The following is a 25,417-nucleotide window of genomic DNA, read 5'->3' on the forward strand; positions in this document are numbered from 1 at the left end:
ACAGGATTCTATTGAAATGACAGATGAATTAATCAGACATTATAGACATCTGTTTGTCATTTGTTTGTATTCTCTACTGTTAAAACAAAATTGAGAGATGGTTGGTCTAATATAATAGGAAGAGAACATTACTCTAATGCAGAAGTTCTGGGTTTTATTTATTTAAAAAAAATATTTCAGAGAGGGAGGAAGAGGGAGAGAGGGATAGAAACATCTATGATAAGAGAGAATCATTGATCAGCTGCCTCATGCATGCCCCCTTTTGGGAATTGAGCCTGAAACCCGGGCATGTGCCCTGACCAGGAATCAAACCATGACCTCCTGGTTCATGGGTCAATGCTCAACCACTGAACCACACAAGCTAGGCAGAAGTTCTGGGTTTTAAACCATTAGCTATCTTCATGTCAAGCCACTCTTCTCTGGACCTCAATTTCCTTATTTATAAAATGTAAGGATTGAACTTAGAGTTTTCTTTAAGGTCTCTTTAGGTTTAAACATTCTGTAATTATTTAATTCTAGAGGCCCAATGCACGAAATTCATGCAAGGGGCTTGGCCCTAGCAGCGGCCCCAGCTGCCTTGTGGCCCTGCCCCACACCTACTGGTCCTTCTGGAAGGTCGTTCCGCTGTCCGGTTTAATTAGCATATTAGCTCTTTATTATATAGGATACTGATAAGATGGACAATATTAACAAAGGAGTCCTATTTCAATTTTTTTTATATTTTTATCTGTCATAGAAATCTTAAGAAATAATGTTTTCCACTCTCGTTCTTTGGTATAATTATAAGCTAAATGTGATATTTGGGAGTTAGGCTATATGATTTTTAAAAACTATGTGGAAACTTAGATTTGGATTTAGCCATGTCTTAGGTTTTCTTAGGTGTAGATGTTAATTTTCGAGGACTACTTCAGGTCATAGTGGAATGGTTGCTCTGGTGGGAAGGAAGGCTTGAATTCTATTTTTTCCCCCCAACTTTATCCATGATTTGGTCCAGCTGAAGCATGTCCAAATGTCAAAATTAATTTTTTTGTAGAGCTGCTCTGGACAAGGCTACTGTGCTCCTGAGTATGTCTAAAGGTGGAAAGCGCAAAGATAGTGTGTGGGGCTCTGGCGGTGGGCAGAAGCCTGTTAATCACCTTGTTAAAGAGGTAACTATTGGTTTATTATCTTTAACTTAATTTATATGTATTCTTCTAGGAAAATAAACTGTGTCCTCTAGCTGATATTTTTGTGGACAAAAATTAACTTCAGTCTTATAGCTGTGGAAAATTGAATAATCTTTGTATATCTGGCTTCATATGATTTTGCTATAAGTTGTCCAATAATTATATAATTGTTACTAAATTTGTATGGTTTCCTTGACTTAAAAATTAGACTGTGTTAAGTTAAAAGGGCTTTTATGATTAAGAAAGCTGTGTATGAACCTTAAAAGAATGCATGAAATCTTTTTCTTACATCGGTAAATTTCTTCAAATACTATCGCAATTTTGTAGTTATCCAAAAAATCTCTTTTTTTATGTGAGTATTTTGAAACTGGATAGTCTCAGATTATAAATTATGAATTATGAACACTAGATTAGATTAGACTAGATTAGAGTGGTAAATTTTTGTAAGGAGATTCACTACCTTTGTTCATGCTTTAAAATATGTAATTAATTTACTACATTAAAATGCCAGATTTAGTCTCTGGATAATTTTTCCCTGGCAGTATGTTTCTATGTTAAGAAACTGACAAAAAATTAATCTTATTTTCATGTGCTTCTAAATTTAGATTATAATCTTTATATGTGACTATAATTTTGAAAATAAATTTCTTAGTGACATGTATACTTATTTGAGTGTTAAGGACCTTAACCCTTTGCGATCCAATTTTATTTTTGGAATTCAAACAGTCTGGTCCAAATTAATTGATGGGATTGAATGTTGAACCGGTTTGTGGTGTCGACCTCAGCCTCGACGTTGGACCTGCTCCTAGTGCCTGGTCTGTTGAGTCAGCCTCCACGTTGGACCGCAAAGGGTTAAAATGTAGTTAGAGCTTTGACCAATTTGCTTTTATGTGTTTTAAGATAGATGGGTTGGTGTTTGTAATCATGTAATATCATAATTGCAGTATCTTTTTTAAAATTAAAAAGTTACTAGAGCAATTGAGGTATAAAAAGTCAAGATACTAGGGCAGTTTGGCAAGAAAATGAAATAAAAGGCACCTAGATTGTAAAGGAAGTAAATTCTCTAGTCCCAGCTGACATGATCTGTATAAGGAAAACCAAATGAATCCACAAAAATACAAAAGCAAAAAGCCAAACTATTAATAAATGAATTCAGCAAGGTTGCAGTATGTAAGATAAATATAAAAAGTTCAGTTTTCTGCACACTGTGATCTAAAATGAAATTAAGAAAACAACAATTATATTTTCAATAGCATAAAAAAGATGAAAATAAGAATAAACATATCAAAAGAAGTGTCTTATACAGTGAAAACTGCATAACATTGTTGAAATGAAAGAAGACCAAAGTAAATAGAAAGCTATCCCATGTTTATGTATTAGAAGACTTAATATTGAGAAGATGGTAATACAGATGGTCCCCAATTTGGGATGGTTTGACTTGATGATTTTTTGACTTTGTGATATTGGGAAAGCTATATGCATTCAGTAGAAACTATACTTTGAATTTTGATCTTTTCCTGGGCTAGTAATATGCAGTATGATTCTTTCTTGTGATGCTGGGTAGTGGAAGCGACATGATTTTGCCTAATTTAGGCTAATGTAAGTTGTTCTGAGCATGTTTAAGATAGGCTAGGCTAAACTATGATGTTTGGTAGGTTATGTGTAATAAATGCATTTTCGATTTGGTATTTTCAATTTATGTCTTTATTGGAACATAATCCCATGATAAGTTGAGAACTCTCTGTACTCCCCCACAAATTAATATTTTGAGAAACTCCCAAACTATTTTATGGTATGTAAATTATCTCAACAAAAAATGGTTAAAATAAAAATTGAAATAAAACCAAGCAGTATTTCAATTTGACATTATTTGGATGTTCATTTACTTTTACATGGAAAGATGAGTTGGACAAAGAGGACTTTTTGAAATGTATACATGTATTCATAATTCATTATTCTCAAAAATTTATAAAACCTGATGGAAAAGATGTAAACCTTCAGTTACATAACAAAGTTTAAAAACTAAGTAATATTTAAATAATAAATTTATTAATTATAGAGTGAAATGTTATTCAAATGACATATATAAATATTTACTTTCTAAAGCATAATAGGAATTATCAGGATGTATTGTTAATCAAATTGTATTTTACCTTTTATGAAATATGTTGTAGAAGTGTGAAATATGAAGTAGAGACACTGAAATTACTTTATTCAGTTAACCAGCATCAAGCATCTTCTAGGTGCAAAGGTGAATTTAGCACGTATTGTATAGGAAAAAACATTTTTAATTGACATTCTCTTGTTCAAAAACTTTTCCCCATTTTCTCTAGGGCCATAGATGTTACTGTATAAATTTGAATAAGACAAGACTTGCCTCTAGATATATATTATTGGAAGCTGAATTACTGATGAACGTTTTAGATAATGGTTTTCAAATCCTCAGTTGTAGAGAAAAGTATATGGAAATCTTTACCCTGTCTAGTAAAGCCCTGATATTTCATTTTTTGGCTCCTAGTACAATATTAAGGTCATCTTGATGAAAGGGAGAATTTGTACCACTTCAAAAGTTCATTTTGAGACTTTCAGTTAGTGCCCTCTAGTGGTATTTAAGATCCCTTGTTTTACAGGGAGTATTAAAGAATTATGGTCACAACTCAGGCCGTGTACATCTTAAGTCTATTCATAACTCTCAGTGATTATTAAGAAACACAGAATCACTTCATTTTCTTCATAATTATGAACCATTTAAAATTGGAGATTTACTTTTTAAGCATGAAAATTTAATGATTGTGACATGTCAAGTCTATATGTTCTTAGCTATTTGTAATCTGCTATTTCATCATGTAATATATTGAGATGAGGGTAAGTAAATCCTTTAGACAAAGCACAGTTATTTAAAAAATCAGAAATTCTAACACATCTCAATTTTTTAATTTAATAGATTGATATGCTGCTGAAAGAGTACTTACTCTCTGGAGACATATCTGAAGCTGAACATTGCCTTAAGGACCTGGAAGTACCTCATTTTCACCATGAGCTTGTATATGAAGTAAGATTATTTTGATATCCCAAAGAGAATTATTGTGTTCCTTTTTAAAAAATTGATTGTAGAGAAGGAAGGGAAAGAGAAACATCAATGTGAGAGAGATACATCGATCGGTTGCTTCCTGTACATGCCCTGACCAAGGACCAAATCCGCAACCTAGGTATGTGCCCTGACCAATAATTGAACCTGAGACCTCTGGTGCACATGGGACAATGCTCCAACCAACTGAGCCACACCAACTAGGGCTATTGTGTTCCTTTTTTGTATTACAGTGACATGATACTTCTTTAATAATATACATCTTGTTTTTTTGAAAATCAATGAAAAACATCCTCAGGTGAGGATTAAAAAACAAGTTAATGTTAATGGAGAAAATTGTTTTTAAACTTTTATAAGAATTATAGTTACAGATTAAAGGAATCTGATACATTTAACAGCAGTTTCTTACGTGAATTAATGACCACAAATACCTTCATGTATTCATTCAATTTTAAGGCCATTGTAATGGTTTTGGAGTCAACTGGAGAAAGTACATTTAAGATGATTTTGGATTTGTTAAAATCCCTTTGGAAATCTTCTACGATTACTCTAGACCAAATGAAAAGAGTAAGTATAACATTTTTTTGAACAATTTTTAGGCTTACACCTTAAATATATGATTGAATAAAGATAATGAATTGTTAATAAAATTTTCCTTTAGATATGTTTAGCAGTAGTATGTCTATAGCTTTTCGTTTGTTTTTAAATAGCACTGCTTATGTTTGAATCTCTTGCAGCCATTTTTTTTGGAAAGTAACACTTCAATAGGTTTTTTTAACCTGCATTTTAAAAGATGTGATTGTGTGTTCTTCCTTAAGAATTCTATTTCTAAGGTATAATTTCTATTTTATATTTAAGGAGAAACAAACATTTAGCAAATTATACTTTGAAGTAATTTATTCCTATTTAAAATTGTATGCATTTGCTATTTAAGTGTTGGTGAGGTTCGTTCTTACTTGCCTTTTATTTTTTTAAAATGTAAATGTACAGGGGTGGGCAAAAGTAGGTTTACAGTTGTGTGGGAAACAGTTTATTGTTGTACTATTTATTAATTATTGTATTATTTGTACTACAACTGGAAACCTACTTTTGCCCATCCCTGTATATAGAGAAGTATATGAGAAAGAAATGTGTCCTATATCTGAGTCTGCCTCAAGATCATTTGAGAGAACAGATTTAAATAAAACATCCTATAACAAATGTACCTGTTTCAAGGTTCAGACCTGACTTTAGTCTTTTTATGTAAACATTTGGCCTTAAATATAGCTTGATGACAGTGAAGAATTGTATGGCATTATGTATTTTATATGGGTTAACAATTTTGTATACAATTTCATTGTTTTAGGGTTATGAGAGAATTTATAATGAAATTCCGGACATTAATCTGGATGTCCCATATTCATACTCCGTGCTTGAGAGATTTGTAGAAGAATGTTTTCAGGCTGGAATAATTTCCAAACAACTCAGAGATCTTTGTCCTTCAAGGTATTTTTACTACTTTTTCCAACTTAAAATACTGAGGTGCTTAGTAGGCTAAGCTAATTTTCCATCATTCCAGTTCTGTCAGAAAAATAATACTAATACTTCCCTGGAGCCACTCAAGAGTGAAAATCATCTATTTTGTGTTTATGGAGAAACAAGGGTGAAGCTTATTTTGCCCCCTTGTGAATTTAATCTCATAAAACCACTGGAAGTCAAAATTTGTGGAGCAGTTCTTTTCTAAGAAGTTTAAATACTATTTCAGTATCGATGTTATCATCAATGAGAAAATTGAGTCTTAGGGAGGTGTAATATGCCTTTTCTAAGGTCACAAATGGTAGAGGCCAAGGATCAATCCAGACTTTTTCTGGCTTCAAAGATGTTAGGATCATTCCTGTACTCTTAAGTTGCTTTCTTTTGCTCCTTCATAGAATGGAGAATTGGGGCTAATTGGATCTTACTTTATATTTGTGCTATGAAGATCTAACTCTTTAGTAATAGCTAGTCTTTGTGAGTCTATTTTACATACATTTTAAGTTTTTATAATTTTCATAAAAAATTTTCAAAGTTTGTGTATTTTTTTAAAAATATATTCTATTGATTTTTTACAGAGAGGAAGGGAGAGAGGTAGAGAGTTAGAAACATCGATGAGAGAGAAACATCGATCGCCTGCCTCCTGCACATCTCCAGTCGGGATGTGCCCGCAACCAAGGTACATGCCCTTGACTGGAATCGAGCCTGGGACCCTTCGGTCTGCAGGCCGACGCTCTATCCACTGAGCCAAACCGATTAGGGCCTTTTTTTTTTTAATATATTTAAAAGTTTGTGTATTTTTATTTAAGTATATTGTGAGTGTTAAATCTCAGAGAAATACTTCCTGGCAGTGTCCCTTGTAGAAAATGAAAGCCATTAAGAGAGAAGGAAAAGGTAACAGTGGAAGATATAATTTAATGGCTTTGATAAAAATATTTGAAAATGTAGATCTCTACTTGGTGATGGCATTCTTTATGTATTGATGTGCCAAGTGGTATACATCTGTTAAACTGTCAACTTTGGCAAGACTTCTCCCAACTTACTGTTTTGTTCCCCACCTTGGTCTCCTAATATTACAGTGTATGTCTTTATGTTCACAAAAATATAGCTGGTTTACAGTTAGACTTAGTGTGAAAAAGGGTCAACACCCTGGCACTGGCTTTTTAAAAGTTTCAGCCTCTGTTCAAAGGTCTAACCAGTTACTTCTGTTATGGCCTTACTATCAAGTGTCATTTGAAGAGATACCTAAACTCTTGACTATTTATCCTCTCTCCTTTTGCTTAGTTTGTGAACTGCACATTTGTGTGTGGTCTCAAGTGCCTGTGCATGTTGGTCTAGGGTCAGAGAATAAGGGCTAATTCTGCCCAAGCTCTGTTTTCTGCTTACTGCTTTAGGCTGGTGGTCAACTATTTCTCCTGGGCTGTTGATACATGTAGCTAGAATGTGGTTACAGTACAGAGCAAGGTCACTTGAAATAACATGAATCCCCAAAATGGGTATGGACTGGAATTAATTTGATTCTGATTTATTTTTCCATACTCAGGTTATGGCTTTTCTACATCTGAAAAAAATTTTTTTAAAGATATTTTAAACATGGATATTTTGATAAGTTGTATAGCTCTAGTTTGCATAATTCCAGATTATATTGTTGTTTCCTATTTGGCTGTTTAGCTTTCAAATAATATTAATAACAGAAATATTAAATTTCTAACAAACGTTTGTCCTATATTTTAACATTTTTTAACATGACACCTTTGAACGATGAACTTATTTTAATAATTAAGCTTTTATTCAATAGGATATTGAATTCTAGGAAAAATATAGCAGGAAAAGAGTTTTACAAAAGCTTTAGAGCCATAATAACTTTTTAAAAAACAATAAAACCTTTCAAAACTTAATGAATAACCTAAGTTGTTTAAATTGACTGTTGTCAGAATTTGTATGTTTTCACATTTATGTTCTTTGCATTACAGGGGCAGAAAACGTTTTGTAAGTGAAGGAGATGGAGGTCGTCTTAAACCAGAGAGCTACTGAATATAAGAACTCTTGCAGTCTTAGATGTTATAAAAATATATATATATCTCTGAATTGTAAGAGTTGTTAGCACAGTTTTTTTGTTTGTTTTTAAACACTTGTTTTGGGTACAAGGCATTTCTGAAATTTTATAGACTTAAATTAAGGGGAATTTTTAAAGGAAGTGTTTCCCTGTTTTTTTTTTGTTGACAGTGTAAAGGAGGGACAGAAAAGTAACCACTTCTTAAGTGGAGTGTTCTCATAAGCTACCTTTTGTAAGTGCCATGTTTATGACCTAATCATTCCAAGTTTTGCATTGATGTCAGATTGCTATTCCTTTCTTTCAAGGACAGTGTTTTTGTAGTAAAATCACTGGTTTATACAAAGCTTTATTTAGGGGGTAAAGTTAAGCTGCTAAAACCCCATTTTGGCTGCTGCTGTTGAAATACTGTGCTTTGGGAGTAAAAAAAAAAAAGTTATTTCTTTGTCTTAAAGAATTTTAAGAAAATGAGTTAGTCAGGAGACTTATTCATCTTTCCAGGGAACATATTGATTGGTCTTAAAGACTAGACAGTTAAGTAAATGGTGGCTGGAACATTTATTTTTCTACAAAACTGGAAAAATGAACCCGGTTCTAGAAGAATGTATGACAAAATAAAACATGTGAAACAGTGTTGATTCTTTATTGGGAGTACATTTATTTTAGGTTTTTAAAAATACTTTTATTCATATAGCAAATAAAATCATATAAGAGAGTGCATTTGAACCTAGTGAATTTAAACTTTCTTACAAACTTTTATATCAAAAATACAATAGTAATAATTTCTTTTACTATTATACTTGGGAAATGCATGCACACTTTAAAAAAGTTTTTATCTATAGCCTAATGAAATTTCTAAAATATATGTTACCTTTCATCATTCTCTTTTTTTGTTGTTGTTAATCCTCACCCAAGGATATTCTTTCCATTCCTTTTATTTTTATTTTTATTTTTTGAGAGAGTGGAAGGGATGAAGGGAAGGGAAAAGGAAGGGATTAGCAAAAGAGAGAAGAGAAGAGAAACATCAATTGGTTGCCTTCTGAACACATCCCGACCTAGTAGGGTCCGGGGATTGAATTTGCAACCCAGGTACATGCCCTTGACTGGGAATTGAACCTGAGACCCTTCGGAGCCAAACCAGCCAGGGCCTTTTTTCATCATTAGTAAGTTCTATTACCAAATAATGTCTCAAAATATTATTCTTCAAGACTCAAAGTTTTGCATTTATTCAGTGTCTGAGAAAATAGTAGTTACCAATAAATAATTATCTGAAGAATGATCACATTTCTAACTTCTTTTGCAGAGCTTTAATTATGCAGGAAGGCCTTAAGGTCTGCTAATTTAAATTGTCTATTACTGATTGCAGCCAACCAACCAAGGATTATATTCAGAATTTACAAAGGTATTTTTGGGAATATATTTATTATAGGTTTCAGTACACTCTTTTAGGACTAACACTACAGATTGAATTTCATGTTTATCTCATGGGCTCTTTTAAATCCATGTTGTTTTCCATTTCTAGGGTTTTGATACCTGGATGATAAAGGTAGCCAGTAATTCATTAAGTCCTTGAAATCAGTATAATTAAAAGCTCATGTGAGGGTTTCTTAAGTTTATTTTAAGAAATAGAGTTTTGTCATGACTAGTAGGATCTGTTTAAGGCAAAATAGCCTTAAACATGATATGTCACACCAAATTCATAAAAAGTTTTAAAAATTAGGTAATGTAAAAGTCCATCTTGAACACTTAATGCAAGATTCGAATGTATCTCTAAATTCAGTTTTTAATAAACATTAAAAATTCTCTGAATATAAAAGTTGTATTTAGTCACTTATGCCTAAGAATGGTATCAGCTGTGTAATGGTAATGGTGAACACTAACCTAATTGGTAGTTCTAAAAACTTGGGTAAAAAAACACAAGATTTGGGTTAGTTTGGTTAATGGCTTATATTCATTACAAACCATGCAGGTTTCATTAGTCTTGGGTACTTTATATTACCTATATGAATATCAGTTTTATTAACACATACTACTTTCAGCATACAGGTGGATTATTTTCTAGCTACTGTTAATAGTAAGGTAGAAGTGCTAAGTTATTCAGCGAGTCATTTGCTGTTGGTCCTTTTCTGCCATTTCTTGTTGGCGAATTGTTTCTTGTGCTGCTTGCTGCATTTTCTCCAGTTTTTCCATAGTTAGAGATTTTAAGGGTAAAAGTTTGGGTTTACACAGCACCATTGTGGTTATATCTTCCACAGACAACTGCCCTAAATTTAAAAAGAAATAAGAATTTGATTGAGATAATCCAGTTGTTTGGCAGTTTGGATTTGCAGTTAGAATGAAGGTCTAAAAACGTAACCCATTAATGAAAATCTCTTGTTCTCATAGTCTACCCCTGTAACATTTCTAAATTTTATAAACATAAAAGCATTTAATGCTAGGGAGTTCATGAGGAAGACAAGTTTCAAACTTTATAGCTAAGATTCTAAGTTATATAAAGACACCAAAGATTTGGAAGAAATGCATAGTACCTAAAAATACTTACATAGTGAAGTATGGCATTAATTTAACACAAATATTTCAAATTCCTGAGTGTTCCACTGAAAACTTCAGCATTTCTTACTATTGTTTGATTTAGGGTTTTTTTTGTGTTTGTTTTTTGTTTTGTTTTACCCAGATTCAGACCTTATTTAATACTAGAGGCCCGGTACACAAATTCATGCACAAAGGTGGGGGGGAGGGACCACGGGAGGTTGGCCGCTGGCCCTGAGGAGGGAGCTGGCCCTTGGCCCCCCTGGGAAAGGGGCCGCATCTGCCACCACCCACCCCTGGTTCCCTGTCCCAGCCGGGGCTTGGAGAGATGACAGTCGCCGGGCCAGGTGCAGAAGGAACGGACCCTGGACGCCGATGCCACTGTCGGTGCCCCGCCTCACCCCTCCTCCTCCCCTCGCCTCCACACCGCCACCTCGGCAGGTGGGCAGCCCCTGGGGAAGGGAGAGGACGGGAGCAAGACAAACCCTTGTGTCCAGGGCTGACTTTCAATAGATCACAGCAAGGGAGCTGCTCTGCTACCTATGAAACCCCGACCCAGCTCTACGAATGGTTTAGCACCAGGGGCTGATGGGGGCCGGCCAGAAGGGGAGGGGCCGCAGGAAGTTGGCTGTGGGAGTGCACTGACCACCAGGGGCCAGCTCCTGCATTGAGCATCTGCCCCCTGGTGTTCAGTGTGTGTCATAGCAACTGGTTGATCAGGTGTTCTGGTCGTTTGGTAGTAATGGTCGCTTAGGCTTATATACACACACACACAAACACACATATATAGAGATTATGGTGTATTACAGTGCACTTTTTCATTAAGAATTTTGGTTGTAACCTGCAATCTTGAATATAACAGGCTTTCTAGGTTTAAGAAACAGTGCTTCATTTGTCATCCTTTTACTGGGAAAAATAAAGCGATTGATGGACAGTAAATGTGGGACACAGAACACAGTAGTTTCATATTCTTAGCTATTGAGCCTACTATGTGACCCTGCCTATTACTTTTTATGTTCCTATTATATCCTATCACTTAAGTAATTGTTATTTAAATACCTTGTTTTGGAAGAACTTCCCGGAACATGGACTTCACCTCTGCCATATCTGAATTGCTGGATATAGTTTTTCCTTCAAGAAGAAATCAATTATTAGTATTATTCAAGAATGAATTCCCAATGTATTGCATGAGACATTTCCATTGTAATTTAAGAAGTAAATTCTTATAATAAACTACCTATCCTCGTATAATTTCCCCCTTAATTTCTTGTGGATTTTGTAAATGAAACAAGGTTGAGCTAGTTCATATAAGCATCTAGATCTTGTCAACTTTCACTGGTCAATAGTGTCAATTGGAAGACTGTATATTCTAAATTTACCCCCCCTCCTAGTGAAAAATTGGCACTTGTTTAGACAAAGATAATTATCTTGTAGATGTCAGCTGAGGAAAATGGCATTTGTGTGCGGCCACGTTGGTTTACTGATAGTATCTTCCCTGAATGATGGGTGACGTAAATAACATGACCATTTGGAAGGAGGTAAGAGGTAATTAAGGGAAAGGATGAAGTAGGAGGTAAACATTTCCTAACATTCTCACTTCTCTCAATAGCTGGTTTCTACTTTAATCCTTTTGCTATAATGGCAAAAGGTATCCTAAGGATCAATTACTGGCTGCACACTTTCAAGTTGTAAGAAAGTAGCAAACAGGTGAAATTGGCTCTTGAAGAACAGAAATGAGGTATGCTTTCAGTTTGCTATTTTCCTCAATACAGAAATACTATATGCTAAATACCAATGAATACCCTTATATGAGTATTTTGTGAATATCCTAGCATATACGCCATCTCTGGCTGATGACTTTTGTTCCCACTGTTAACATTCCAGATTATAGCTACGCTATACATTCAAGGTATTCTGAACGTAATTTGTAGCCTGATCCCTTTCCAAACAGGTGATTCTCCAGACAGTCTCACCCTTTTTGTAATATTTTGCCATACCGATGCTGATGCAACCTTACCATGTGTCTTTCACAACATCACCACCACAGATTTATTATTTATAAAGTGGTGATGCTGGCCTGGTGCCTGCCTTAACCGCCCACTGCAAATGAGTTGTAATCAAATGAAGCTGCTTAGTTATTCCCACTCCACTACTACTTTGACATTCCTGTTAAAAGCTTCCTACTCTTCATTCACCAAGCCTCTTCCCCTCATTCAAATTCCTATTCCAGAACATCTAAGCAGCAATCTCACCATTATGCTGCTCTTTCTGGGAGTGAAGATGAAATAGGGGATGGACTAGAGAATAAAGCAAGCAACTCATCACTAACTGGAATCTGCGATAACTGCATATGCAATTTCCTTAGAATGCACAGTTCTTCCTGCCACATTCTTTCCTTCTTGCACTTTGACCTGCCAGTGGTAGGTACCTAATAATCATCCCTACCCCCTCCTCCCCGCCCCCGCGGGTTATGTTGAAGGCTAGTAACACTACAGATACTTGATTAGCCTGAATATAACTAAGACAACATAGCATCTCCATTACAGATATCAATGAAAATATTCACTACGCCCTTATTTGGGCCTAATCTGACATTGCTACTGAAAAGAAGATTATACCCTATAGATGTTGATAAATGTGAAGGAAATACATAACAGCTAAACATTTTTGTCACCAACTTTTTATAAAAATGCTAAACTGGTGGGTGAACAATACTAAACTCTTAGTAGTTGTTTTATAGATTAGCAATGCCAGCCACCTGAAATTCAATCACTCCTTTGCTTTCTTTGGTATATACCTCTTCCACATCCAAATTCTGGCTGGAGGAAAACAGTGACACTTGGTGCTCCACCAAACCTTAGTTCTCAGTTTGACTAAGCTGCCATTGTTATGGAAAGGGTGTGGGCCAAAGGCCAGGTGTGGGGAAGATCAGTGCCATCACTTGCCTGGGTGGAATGCTTTACTAGGGTTGGTTCTTGTTCCTAAGTCCCCTTAGGCACTGGCAGGAGAGAAACAGGAAGGGAAGGGCTAAAATAAGCAAGGTGGTGGCTGGATGGCCACATCGGCAAAGTTACACTGTCTTCATAATCAACTGCCCAGGGAGTCAGAGTAGGAAGGAGCATTAATGTCCTCCAGATGGCCTGCTACTAGCCAAACCTGGGTGTTCTGTTAGGTGTAACATGGCCTAAGAAGCTGTGACTGCTCTAAGGGTACTTTCTCATTGGGAAGATGTGTGTAACAGAGACAGATGGGCCAAAGAAGAAACATGCCAGCTATGGCTGAAATTCATGTTTATCATAAAACTGCCACGTCATTCAATTCAATAATTATCTGTCTACCATGTGCCAGGCACTAGTAATTAGTGAACAAAAGAGACAAAAAACAAAAACTTTGCCCTTTTGGAGTTTGCAGACTAGAATAAGGGGAGAGAAATAATACAATGCTAGGAGATAGTACAAGATACAGAAAAAATAATTTAAAGGGATTTAGGAATGCTGGGGGTCATGCATTGCAGTTTAAATAGGAAAATCACTACAGCCTCATTAAGGTAAAAATCATTCTCATTTTGGTGTGTATGTTATGTCTTTTAAAATTGCAAAAAAAGTCAAAAGCCTGATAGTATCTGCAGTTAGACAAGAGAAATGGGCCCGCTCTGTTGTTCGGTGGGTTTGTTGGTAGATTTCTTTTAGGATATTTTATAATAGCTATCAATATTTTGTAGTATTTACGAAAACTAAATACGTACATTTTCTTTGACCCAAACATTCTACTAAAAGTAATGAGCCCTAAAGAAACATAGCAGGGGTGGATAAAGATGTAAGACTAACAATGTTCATTAAAGCACTGCATTGATAAAATGTTCAGCAATGGATAAATGGGTAAATGTTCACCAATATGTCAAAGGTTACATTATGGAATAGCCATACAATGGAATCATATGGAACACCACGCCAGACTTTAACCCTTTGTAAGCCATAAGCGTCTTTGTACGCAAGTGGTGGACCTTCCCCACACGCCACGCACGTCTATTGCTGCAAACCTCGCATATCAACTCTGGTCGCCCAATTTTAAAATCAGACTTGTTAGTGACATCTCTGGGTTTGTAAGAAAATTATGGTAAATTCATAAATATTCCAGCACATACGGAAGAAATTCCAATTTAGTCCCATTTTGGACGTATGGTAGTTAACTGGTTAAAATTGATACAGATTGTCAAGGCATTTTAAAACATGAAACTGCAGAAATAAAATAAAACTTACACTAATAGAACCTAAACTTTTACTGCTTAGAGAGAATGCAGTGTCAATCATTTTTTGAAGCTCTTGGTCTGGATAATTAGAAAATCTGCTTCCTTTCCCCCCATGGTTCCTTTAGTTTGTAATTTCTTTTAGAGAATGGATAAGTTAAAAATCTATAGGGTGATTTAGTTTGGTAATCAAACTAAATTATGGGTGTGGGACTAGAGCACTAAAGCACGCTTTTGAAGCTTGAGACTATATATCAGTGGCCTTCAAGTTTTATGCTTCCATAACCCCCACAGATTTTGAAAAACTAGGTAGATACTCTTTTACATATTTCTAAATTGACATAAATTTGTTATGTTTAGTTCTAAAGGATATAATTTCCAGCATACTTAAAAATAACTTTTATATCAGTCTTTGAAAAATATACCCAGTATAATCTAAATATTATAGTTTTATAGCTACCATTATCCATTAACTAAAAAAGAATTTATTTTTTAGTTATTTTACATTGTTTTCTCCCTAGACCTCTATTTCCATTCCACTTAATTTTAATATATTTTCATCCTTGAACACATTTTAATTATCATCCTATCATACTTCTACAAAAATATTTATAAATGTAAATGAAAAACTTAAAAAATATTCTGGATTGAGTTGTTACAATTAGTGAAAAATTGATCAAAAGAAATTGCACATTAACAAAATGATTACTGAACATAAAAAATAAAGTTAATGGCTATATATCTGGTATTAAGTTTTGGGTGTAAACACTGGAATTGAAAAGGATGCTGTTTTCTGTGATGATAATTATTCTTTCAGAATAGAAAATAAATGTAATATAAGAAGGAGAATTTGGGATCATGTGTGCCTATGCAAGCAGATTTTTTCTTTCAACAAAGGTACTAAATGTCTGTAATGTGCCAGCCACAATTAAATGAGGGAGATACAGTGGATAAGAACCAATTCCTCTCCTTGAGGAATTTGGGGGAGGTGAGATGGAGGAGAAACCCAAGTAAATAAATAGGTACAATTGAACATAGTTTAATAAAAGCATATCTGCTGTGCCTTAAGAAACCAAAACCATGAGTGACTTGGCTCAGGATAGGTGACAGTGGCTGGTCTCTTAAGAATCACTACACGACATTGGGACTAGTCCCAGAAGGATGAATGGGGGTTCACTATGAAGAGAGCTGGTTATGTAGCAAGGGGAGGGTGTTCTAGACACAGTGATTTTGTTCAAAGAAAGAAGCATTAAAAAAAAAAAAAGCCCAGTTCTGGCTGGGTGGCTCAATTTGTTGGAGCATTGTCCCATATACCAAAAGGTTTAAGTCCCAGCTAGGGCACACACCTAAGTTGCAGGTTTGATCCCCAGTCGGAAGTGTATGCAGGAGGCAACTGATCAATGTTTTTCTCTGTCTCCCTCCCCTTCTTCCCTTCTCTCCGAAAATCAATGAAAACATTCTAGGGTGAGGATTAAAAAAAACCCCACAAAACTCAGTGTATGTACTGTGGTGGGACTGGCAAGGTGGAGGCCAGTTCATGCTCAGCCTTGACTGAGCCAAGAGCTTGAAGTTCAGATTTAAACGTCCATCACCAATCCCCGTGTCCCCCTACACCTTTTGGGTGATAAGGAAATTATCAAGGATGACTGAGATTTCAAGCTAACATGTTTGAGTGGATGGCTGCAGGTATTAATGTAAGTTGGGAACAGAGGAGAAACAGGTTAGGAGGGAAAGGTAAAGACCATGAATGAGGTTCAGCCCTACAGAGTCTGGAAGTCCAATAGGAAAGTAAAAAGAACTGGAGGCCCAGAGAGTCAGTGCTACAGTAGTTTAAGCTACACAAATGGATATACACTGAGTGGCCAGATTATTATGACCACCCCATCAGTACTTCGTTGGGCCACCTTTTGCCTTCAATACTGCTTCGATTCTTCTTGGCATTGACTCCACAAGATGTTGAAAGGTGATGCGAGAAATCTGAAACCATGCCTGATGAATAGCACTGTCCAGTTCTGTGAGATTTGATGGTTGTGGAACCAGCTGCCTGATGGCTCTTTTAACTTCATCCGACAAATGCTCAATTGGATTGCGATCTGGTGCGATCTGGTGATTGTGGGGGCCACCTAAGCAAGGTAAAGTCTCCCTCATGTTCTTGAAACCACTCCTGCACAATACAAGCACCGTGGCATGTCGCATTGTCTTGTTGGAAGAAGCCATCTCCATTGGGATACGCCATCCACGTGATAGGATGAACTTGATCAGCAATGATACTTAGGTATGTTGTGCTATTCAGATGTTTATAATGATCTGGCCCTCTAGCAACTTCAGCGCGAAATTATAGCTAATTTGCTTACAAATGTCAGGTGGTCATAATAATTTGGCCATAGTGTAATCTCACCTAAGAAGGATGTGGAAAGATGGCAGATGGTGGTAGGATTGGTGGTATAGAGTATATAGAGATCAGAGTATAGTGTAGTGTCTAAGAGAAGGATCTGGAAACAGATGAGTCATTTAAACAAATTAATTTCCTAGGCCTTAGTTTCATTGGTAAAATAAAGCTTATAATAGCATTGACTTAGTTTATTAAATAAGAGAATTAATGGTAAAGCCATTAGACCAGTCCTTAGCACATGTAAAAGCTCAATAAATTTCAGTGACTCTTACTGTTATACCATTACAGTGTTGTCCTTAAATTAGATACTTAGGAATAATAGCCTATTGACATGTATTAGAGTTATAGAGGCTTATTAATAAAACAGAATGAACCCGGCCAATGTGGCTCAATAGTTGAGCATCGACCTATGAACCAGGAGGTCACAGTTCCATTCCAGGTCAGGGCACATGCCCGGGTTGCAGGCTTGATTCCTGGTGGGGGGTGTGCAGGAGGCAGCTGATTAATGATTCTCTCATTGATGTTTCTATCCCTCCTTCTCCCTTCCTTTCTGAAATCAATTAAAAGTATATATATTTATTTAAAAAACAAAAACAATGAAGAAAAACCTACAGGCAAGCAGGAACACTTTATAATTGTCCACTCATTTCTTCACACACTTTTTATCTTAAAAGTTATCTTAAAGGAAGAATACTTTCAATGCCTACAAATCTACTTTAGCTTCTTTCCTACAGTTATCATAGTGGCTCTTAATTTTTAGTTTGCTTAAGAATAACAGAATAGTGTTTTAGTACAAAATCATGTATTTTAACTACATAGATATTCAAAGGGATTTCTATAGTAATTTTGAAAATAACTTTTACCCTAAGAGGTAACTTTTGTTTTTGTTTTTTGTTTGTTTGTTTATTTTAATATATTTTATTGATTTTTTACAGAGAGGAAGGGAGAGAGATAGAGAGTTAGAAACATCAATGAGAGAGAAACATCGATCAGTTGCCTCCTGCACATCTCCTACTGAGGATGTGCCCGCAACCCAGGTACATGCCCTTGACCGGAATCGAACCTGGGACCTTTCAGTCCGCAGGCCGACGCTCTATCCACTGAGCCAAACCAGTTTTGGCAACTTTTGAATTGAATTACTCATTTACTCACCCTCCATTGCATCCCCTCATACATAATTAAATTTAACAGACTCAAACCAGGTCTGTCTTGTCCAACATCAATAGCTGGTGAGTAGAGAAATAGAATTTGAACTCAAGTCTGACTCCAAAGCCTGGTCTCTTCAGTTTTCTCTATGCTGCATCTGTGGGAATGGCCTGAAGATCCCCAAATGGATTTAATATGGTGCCCCATTGCAAGAACACCAACATTTAAGATAAGAGAAGAGTAGACTATAGAGTGTAGAAGCCAATGAAGGTTAAAGTAACATGATCTTCAATTTCTGCTGAAATGGGCAGTTTTGAAGCTACTAATTATCTTTGCAAAGGAGGATGAAAATAAAATGAATAAAACAAAAATCTCAAGATACAAATGTAAGTGCAGCATACTGACTGAAGCACTGCATTTTTTTCTCTTTAGTTTGAGAATTGTGTCAAAATCAGATTACTGTATGGCTCTAATGGACATGTGGTCTTTCCTTCTCACACACACACTCGTTAGAGGATTCAGCATTCCAGTTGTCCTGTTTGATACTACCCTGAAAGAAATTTAGCAGGAAAAAATACTGCTTTTTATTTGTGGTCTTTGTTTATAGCATTAGCATTATTTTTAAAAGATGCCACTGGAACTTTAAAATCGCAACCTTAATTAGAAATATTCAACACTTTAAAAGTTACAAGTTTTGTATTTTTTCTCACAGATACATGAACGTATGATAAGCCCAAGATCATGGGTTAAAGAGCTAGACAAGACTATTCACTTTAAATTGTAACCTAGTTTCATCTAGGCATCTGGAAAATGTAGGCTATAGTCATATAGGGGGCAGACAAAGAGAATAGATTACTAAAATCCAAATTCAATTCCTGGTAACTCAAAGCATCATATACTATGGATCAGAAATATCAAAATTAAAACATACTGTGGTTGCCAAAGCCAAGTCTTGGTTTCTAAAAATGCTCAGTACAGTATTTAGATATTTTTAAAACTGTCCTCCTAGATCACACTAGTCTCCTCAATCCATTTTTAACCTTTGCGAGATGCCCCAAGGAGCCATTCTGTAGGTCAATGTAGTTATCTTCCATATGTGCCTACCACTCCAACCAGCCATTAGCTCTTCATCATAATTCTTCTCCATCCATTAATTTATCTAAAACTTACCACCTTATCCTAATTGTACAGGACCCCATTTTAAATATTTGAATTTAAATGCTTCAGAGTATCTTAGGGTTCCAAGTATTTTAAATAAGCTTCGACAGTAAAATCCAATTTATCATTTAAAACAAGTTTGTACTGGAGTTTGTCTTCTTTGTTTCCTTTGTTTTCTAAGTATCACGTTTATACCTTAAATAGTGTACAGGACTGTATTCTGGATGCTCTAGTGCTGTGTGACCTTGAATACATTGTGTAACCAATTGGAGGTCTGATTTTCTCATAAAAAACATGTTTAGTGTATGTCCTGGGTTTCAAAGTTTAAGTGAAAAGTGGATATAAAAGTGCTTAGAAATATTGTTTGACCTTTATTATCCCAGGTCTGATTTTCATATTGCTATAATAAAGGATTTGCTCTAGATTTTCAGTTAAGTACCTTTCTACACTAAACATTCTTTGAGTCCTCATTAGCACCATGGTAACTATAAGACAATATGAAGGTGTCTTCCATTTATAATCGGTTTTACTTATTTATTTTTCAAGAGCATGTGCTGGCAAATGTGTTCTTAAATATATTTTATTAGTTTGGACTAATACATTCTCACATTACAAAGGCAATTTAGTACAAGAATCTTTTTTTGATATTTGAATCTTAAATATATTTTTAAAAATATAATAAAGCAAACCTATTTCATAATATAATGCAAGGTAGAAAAAATATGGACAAGTTTTTAAGTTGGCGGCACAAGTGAAAACCTTCAAAACTATCATTAAGGGAATAGAAGCTTGGTGTACATAAGTACCTATCTTGAATTTCTGATGAAGGTGACAAGTCACCTGTTGCCTAACTAGATAAGTAAATGCACCTGAAATATGGCAAAAAGAAAACATTGCTTAAGCATTCTGAGATTCTCAACCAAAGTACCAATCATGTTTTCATGTAAGAGACACAGAGGTAATAAACCGATAGCCCTTGGTTCTATCTAGTTAAATGTTTTGCTGGCTTGCTAAATGCTTAAAAATTATTTGAACCAATGTTTAAAAAGCAGGATATGTTACCTAAAGTCCAAATTTCAGCTCCTCTTGACACATATGGCAACATGAGGCCCATATTCCCACATGGCAAAATTAGCTAGAGCTGGGAAGTGATGCCCCATTTAGATGAGCATGGGGAGTTCTCTAGTTTCCACTATAGTGTATTGTTTCTCCTTACCTTACCGTAAGCCAGCAGCTACAGGCATGTGATTTTGCAACTTCAGTAAAATACAGAGCCACTGCAACATATATGCCAAACTGTCCTATTTTATAATTAATGTGTATTAAGAAGCAAAAAATACAATCTGGGAACTGAGGGAGACATCAGAAGCAATCCTGTTTATGTAAAAGACAGGACATTTTTCTTTTGTGAATATTTAATGTTAGTTCCCTTTAAGTCAGGGGTGGGGAATCTTTTTTCTGCCAAGGGCCATTTGTATATTCATAACATCATTCACTTAACATATATTTATGTTGCTATGAAAAAAGCTCCTAGATTTAATGAATTTGGAGTCCTGCCTGTGGTTGCCTTCACAGGGCCAGACCAAATGATTTCACAGGCCTTATTTGGCCCCACTCCTGCTTTAAGTAAATTCAATCTGGCTAGTTCAGGTTGTGGATGGGGGTAACAGGACTGGTAGGAAAAACAGCAAAAATGTTTATCTTTTGTCTTATTCAAGACTTGTGGTTGACTTAATAGATGGATTTTCAAAAGCAGATTTCTGAATGTGAGCTAACATGAGAAAAAGGTAAAAGAGGGAGCCCCAAAAGAAAGTGTTTTTCAGCAGACACAATGTAGTAATGCTCACTGAATGGCTGCCCACATGCTAGCTGGGTGCCTAATTTGGTTTGATAATGCTCATCTGGAGATGCCAAATAACTTCATATGTCATGTAGTTGGAAGCCATATTCTGTTCTGTTCTGCTATCTGGCATCTGCTGGTAGAAAAATGTTGCAACATGTTTCAATTTAGCTAATGACTCCAGACTCATGGGAATGAAATGTGTGGTGTCTAGCTTCTGGAATGTGCCTAGGCCTAAGAACAGGAACTGTTCTTCTTGGTTGAACCTGGATGATGGCATTGGTTCTGGTATACTCCAGTAGCAGACACTATTAAGTTAGTAGAAAATGACACAACTCCTACTCATGCAAAATGTCTTTTTCTAATAATTTTTGCCATTTTAAAATTCAGGACTAGAAAGTGGTCCTAAAAATGTTCTTAACCTTTTAAAAAGGTATTTGAAGAACTTCTTACATTCTCAGCATCTGAGATATACAGCTATTTCAACAGTATACAAGGAAGGAGAAAAATTTGATAATTTCTTCAGTATTTGATCCTCACCTGCATCAAAATCCCCTGGATCATTATTAAAAGTAGATTTTTCTGGAGGCTTCCCCAGACTCTCTGAATCAGAATCTCTGCTTATTTTATTAAGAGCCCCATATTAAACTTGGAGAACCACTGTCTTAGATTCATTATTACTCAATAAATTCATGCCCATGTGCCCAAATTGGACTGCTTTAGAAGTTATTAATAATAACTACCACACACTGACTACATACCATGTGCTATACACTAAGTAAAGCACTTTATATATAGTTGAGTCATTCTGTTCAACAATCCTAAGAGGTTTTATAGCTCCATTTAATAGGTGATAAACTGTTCAAAGTCACCAGCTAGTGAATGGCCCTGTTCCGGAAACCCAGATCTGATTCTAAAATCTGTGGTCTTAATTGGTATATTCTTTTGCCTTACTTGAATATGAAGTCAACTTAAAATTATTTCAGTCCCACATGAGCAAAATTCCTTCTCCACAAAAGAAGTGACTGATGGAGTACATTACTAAACTTTCAATTTCTGCCCTCCCAGAGCATTTCCTTCTGTTCCCTTAAGTGCATTTTCTTCCTTTCACTTATCTTTAATGATCAAAAATAAGTCTAGGATATAAGAACTACTGAGCTTGGCAGTTTTGGGAGTTTTTCTCATGATCATCAAGCAAATTCTGGAAGTACGTCTCTATCCATTGGGCAGAAAATTTTCCTAATGTACCATTAAGTATAATCTTGATTTTGCAAATTTTCATAGGCTTCGATAAATGTTACCAAAAAGCTATCACAGAACACCAAGACCAATTAGGACTTGCAAGAGAATTTCAGGGGGAAAAACAACATTGCCTAAATTGAAATGTGGTCAGATGGCCAGCAGTTGCCTCAATATCTGCTTTGGTAACCTCAAGATTCATTTGTATATGAATTGCAGGGCCCACACATCTTTCATCAACAGTCCTTGGAGAGCCATGAGTTGAAACTCAAAAACTATGCTGACATCAGTACACTTTGCTGCAGATTACATTGCGTCAGCTCCAAGTGTAGGAAAAATAGCAACATTTAATAAAGGCAGGCAGTCAATCTTGCCAGTCCAGGGCACTAATGCATACTCCACACATACAGGAGCATTAAATGCTAAACTGTAAGACACCACAGAAAGATGCATGTGCTGAGAAGTGGAATGAATTCAACTCATGGCACGGGTAGATGTAGCTGCATTTGAGAAGGTGTAATCATGATTGGAAAAGTATGAATACTGTAAAGTATGCTCGAAAAAAATGTTTAGTAGAATCTAATCAAGTCTGTAGACCAACTTCTGATTTACAAGAGACAAAGACCCTGGCCTGAACTCTTCAAAATGCCAGTGTAACAAGGAAAAAAAAAAAAAAAAGAAGGAACTATTCTACATTAAGGCTAAAGAGTTACAATATCCAAGTACAACATAGGAACCTTGACTGGATCCTGATTCTTTCTTTGCCAGGGGAGTGGAGGAAAAGATATTTTTGGGTCAAATGGGAAAATTTACATGATAGATTTTAAATAGTACAGAATTATTAATTTCTTTCGTTGTGATAATTATATCGTGTTTTGCAGAACTTTATAATTCTTGGGAAATACATGCTGGAAATTTTAGGGCATCTACTTAATATTAGGTGTCTGCAACCTATTCCGAAATGGTTCAATGACAATGAAAATGTGTGTGAGAAGGGATGAAATAAATATGGCAAAATGTTAACAACGTTGGATCTAAGTGAAGGGTATATGACTTTATTGTATTTTTTCAACGTTTTAAATTTTTGATTATTTATTTTAATAAAAAACCTGGGGAGTAGCTCATGTTGGCAAGTCTTCAGAGGGAAAGCCTAAGAAAGGTTGAGTAGTAGGGACTATGCTGAATTTCTGATAAACTGAAGTTCTAAAACACTTTGCTGGCAATATCTTGGGCATCCAGGAGACATCTCAAAATTCAAACTTTCAGTAAATACTTACCAAAATACCATGTGCAGGATAAAATGACAGGAAGATGAACCTGATACAAACCATTCTATTTAGGCATAAACATAGTAGTGAAACTAAGAACATAAGCAGCTCTTATATATAAAATAGAGGTTGTCATATAAGAGGTACTAAGAGTGCTAAGTAGGCTCAGAGAAAATTACTTCCTGCTGGGGAGAATCTGGAAACACAGCTCCAAGGATAACCAGGACATGAATACAGAATCACAAAATGTAGGCGCTTCAGTGATTAACCTAGGAAGAATTGAGTAGTTCATTTTGGCTGGGATATGAGTACTAAGGAAGTAGAAATTAAGAAGGTAGGTTTGCACCCTTGTTGACTGGCTGGGTAAAACCGATTTTCAATTTACCTGAAGGTTCTCCTGGTCTTTTTCCTTTGCAGCTTTAGGCATCCAACCCGGTATCACCAAAATGACTGACAATTTTTTATTCAAGCCTAGAGAAGGAACTACATGAGATAGTGAGTGACAACTCTTGTAAAGCGTCACATATACTAATACTGTGTGTATATATATATTTTTTTTCCACAAGCATTAAATTCTTTAATAAACCGCAGACATGCAGAATTCGGACGTAAAACCTTCATCCAGAACTGCAATCAGTGCTTACAGATCCTCAAGAGAGGAGAAAAAAAGAAAAGGGAGAAAATTCAAAGTATGAAGGAGGCGGGGAAATAAGACTTAGGAGTGTTGCTGCCATGGTGGGGGACCATCCTTTTCCTTTTTAGCTAGGAATGGAAAATGATTTCGTCAAGCTCCCTAATTCTTCGTCCTCCAAAGGTCAGGGGGTGAAAGTACTTAACAGGAACTTGCGGAGGCGTGGTCAGGAGCTGGGAGCGGGAGTTAAGGGCTCCGCCCTGAGGCCCGCGCCCAGGCCCCTCGGGAGAGGGCTGGCTGCAGCTGGGCGAGGGGGCCGGTGGAGCGGCCTCGCCCCACAGAGAGGCGGAGGGAGGGCGGGCCGCCGCCGGCCAGCCCGGAAAGAAAAGCTGCTTCCAGCGGAAGCAACTCAAGGCCCGGCTCGCCTCCGCGGCGCTCTGTCTCCCAGGGACCGTCGGGCCCAGGCCTGCATCACAGGGGGAGGCCCAGGGACACCCACATCACTTCGCGACTCCAGTCGGAATGGGCACTCTCGGGGCCCCGGGGGCGCACGCGGTTCCCACTCTTCCGCCTTGACCCCATTCAGAAGTGCCAAACGCAACTTCCGGGCAGGACAGGGATTTTCGGAGCCCTAAACTCTTGTCCACATAGGTAAGTGACCAGACGTCCCAGCAAACTAAGGGCCAGGATACCTGCTCCCTCCTCGCCCCCATCCCAGGCAGCTAGTCTGGAATGTTAATGAACTTGCCTAACATGGGATGTCTGGTCACCTTTGGTCCCATTATGGGTCTACTTACAGATGCTTCTCTTCCCAGACCGCTTAGCTGTTGCCAGGGCAACGGAGGGATAGGACGAAGGGAAAACTACGTCACGCGGGAGACGGGAGGCCCGTAAACTCCCGTTGCCATTATCAGTTATGGCTGCCTGGGCTTCAACGGTACCTTCCTATTGGGTGTTGTCTCTACCCCGCTGGAGGCTTACTCTGTGACCCGGCGAGCTCGCGGCGCCCAGCGGGCGGGAGAGGGCGTGGAGGAGCCGAGGAGAGGGAAAGGGCGGGGCGAGGAAAGCTGAAGCCCAAGGCTGCTTCTGATTGGGTAGCGTCGCTGGCGCTAGCGCCTCGTTCTGATTGGGCAGCGTCGGTTTCCCTTG

General features: G+C 36.7%; 3 protein-coding genes across 9 annotated transcripts in view; 2 read left to right on the forward strand and 1 right to left on the reverse strand.

The window, feature by feature from the left end:
* Positions 1-8,464, forward strand: part of PDCD4 (programmed cell death 4) — a 25,535-nt gene extending 17,071 nt beyond the window's left edge. For all 3 annotated transcript variants that reach the window (XM_006088120.3, XM_023753353.1, XM_023753354.1), the window contains 5 exons: positions 1,034-1,148; positions 4,111-4,218; positions 4,711-4,821; positions 5,600-5,739; positions 7,740-8,464. In XM_006088120.3, coding sequence (XP_006088182.1) covers positions 1,034-1,148; positions 4,111-4,218; positions 4,711-4,821; positions 5,600-5,739; positions 7,740-7,800 — 535 coding nt within the window. In that variant the 3' untranslated portion in view covers positions 7,801-8,464. The remainder of the gene's footprint in view (positions 1-1,033; positions 1,149-4,110; positions 4,219-4,710; positions 4,822-5,599; positions 5,740-7,739) is intronic.
* Positions 8,454-25,248, reverse strand: BBIP1 (BBSome interacting protein 1). 4 transcript variants are annotated; one of them, XM_023753355.1, is made up of 4 exons: positions 25,210-25,248; positions 24,023-24,120; positions 11,408-11,479; positions 8,454-10,083 (listed from the first exon to the last, which is right to left on the reverse strand). In XM_023753355.1, exons 3-4 carry the CDS (start codon positions 11,451-11,453, stop codon positions 9,917-9,919), a joined length of 213 nt encoding a protein of 70 aa, XP_023609123.1. In that variant the 5' UTR covers positions 11,454-11,479; positions 24,023-24,120; positions 25,210-25,248; the 3' UTR covers positions 8,454-9,916. The 4 variants fall into 4 exon arrangements, with proteins under 4 accessions (XP_023609123.1, XP_014310751.1, XP_014310747.1 ...); XM_014455265.2 differs by having other exon boundaries at positions 24,023-24,108; positions 25,066-25,239; XM_014455261.2 differs by having other exon boundaries at positions 25,066-25,239.
* The window catches only part of SHOC2 (SHOC2, leucine rich repeat scaffold protein), a 54,965-nt gene continuing 54,265 nt past the window's right edge, over positions 24,718-25,417 (forward strand). Inside the window, exon 1 of one of the 2 annotated variants that reach the window (XM_023753352.1) lies at positions 24,718-24,919. The gene's annotated coding sequence lies outside the window, so the exon portion shown is untranslated. The remainder of the gene's footprint in view (positions 24,920-25,417) is intronic. The other variant, XM_006088124.3, reaches the window with a different exon arrangement.

The sequence above is a fragment of the Myotis lucifugus genome, unplaced genomic scaffold (genome assembly GCF_000147115.1).
Source record: "Myotis lucifugus unplaced genomic scaffold, Myoluc2.0 scaffold_44, whole genome shotgun sequence".
In the NCBI taxonomy this organism is placed as follows: Eukaryota; Metazoa; Chordata; class Mammalia; order Chiroptera; family Vespertilionidae; genus Myotis; species Myotis lucifugus.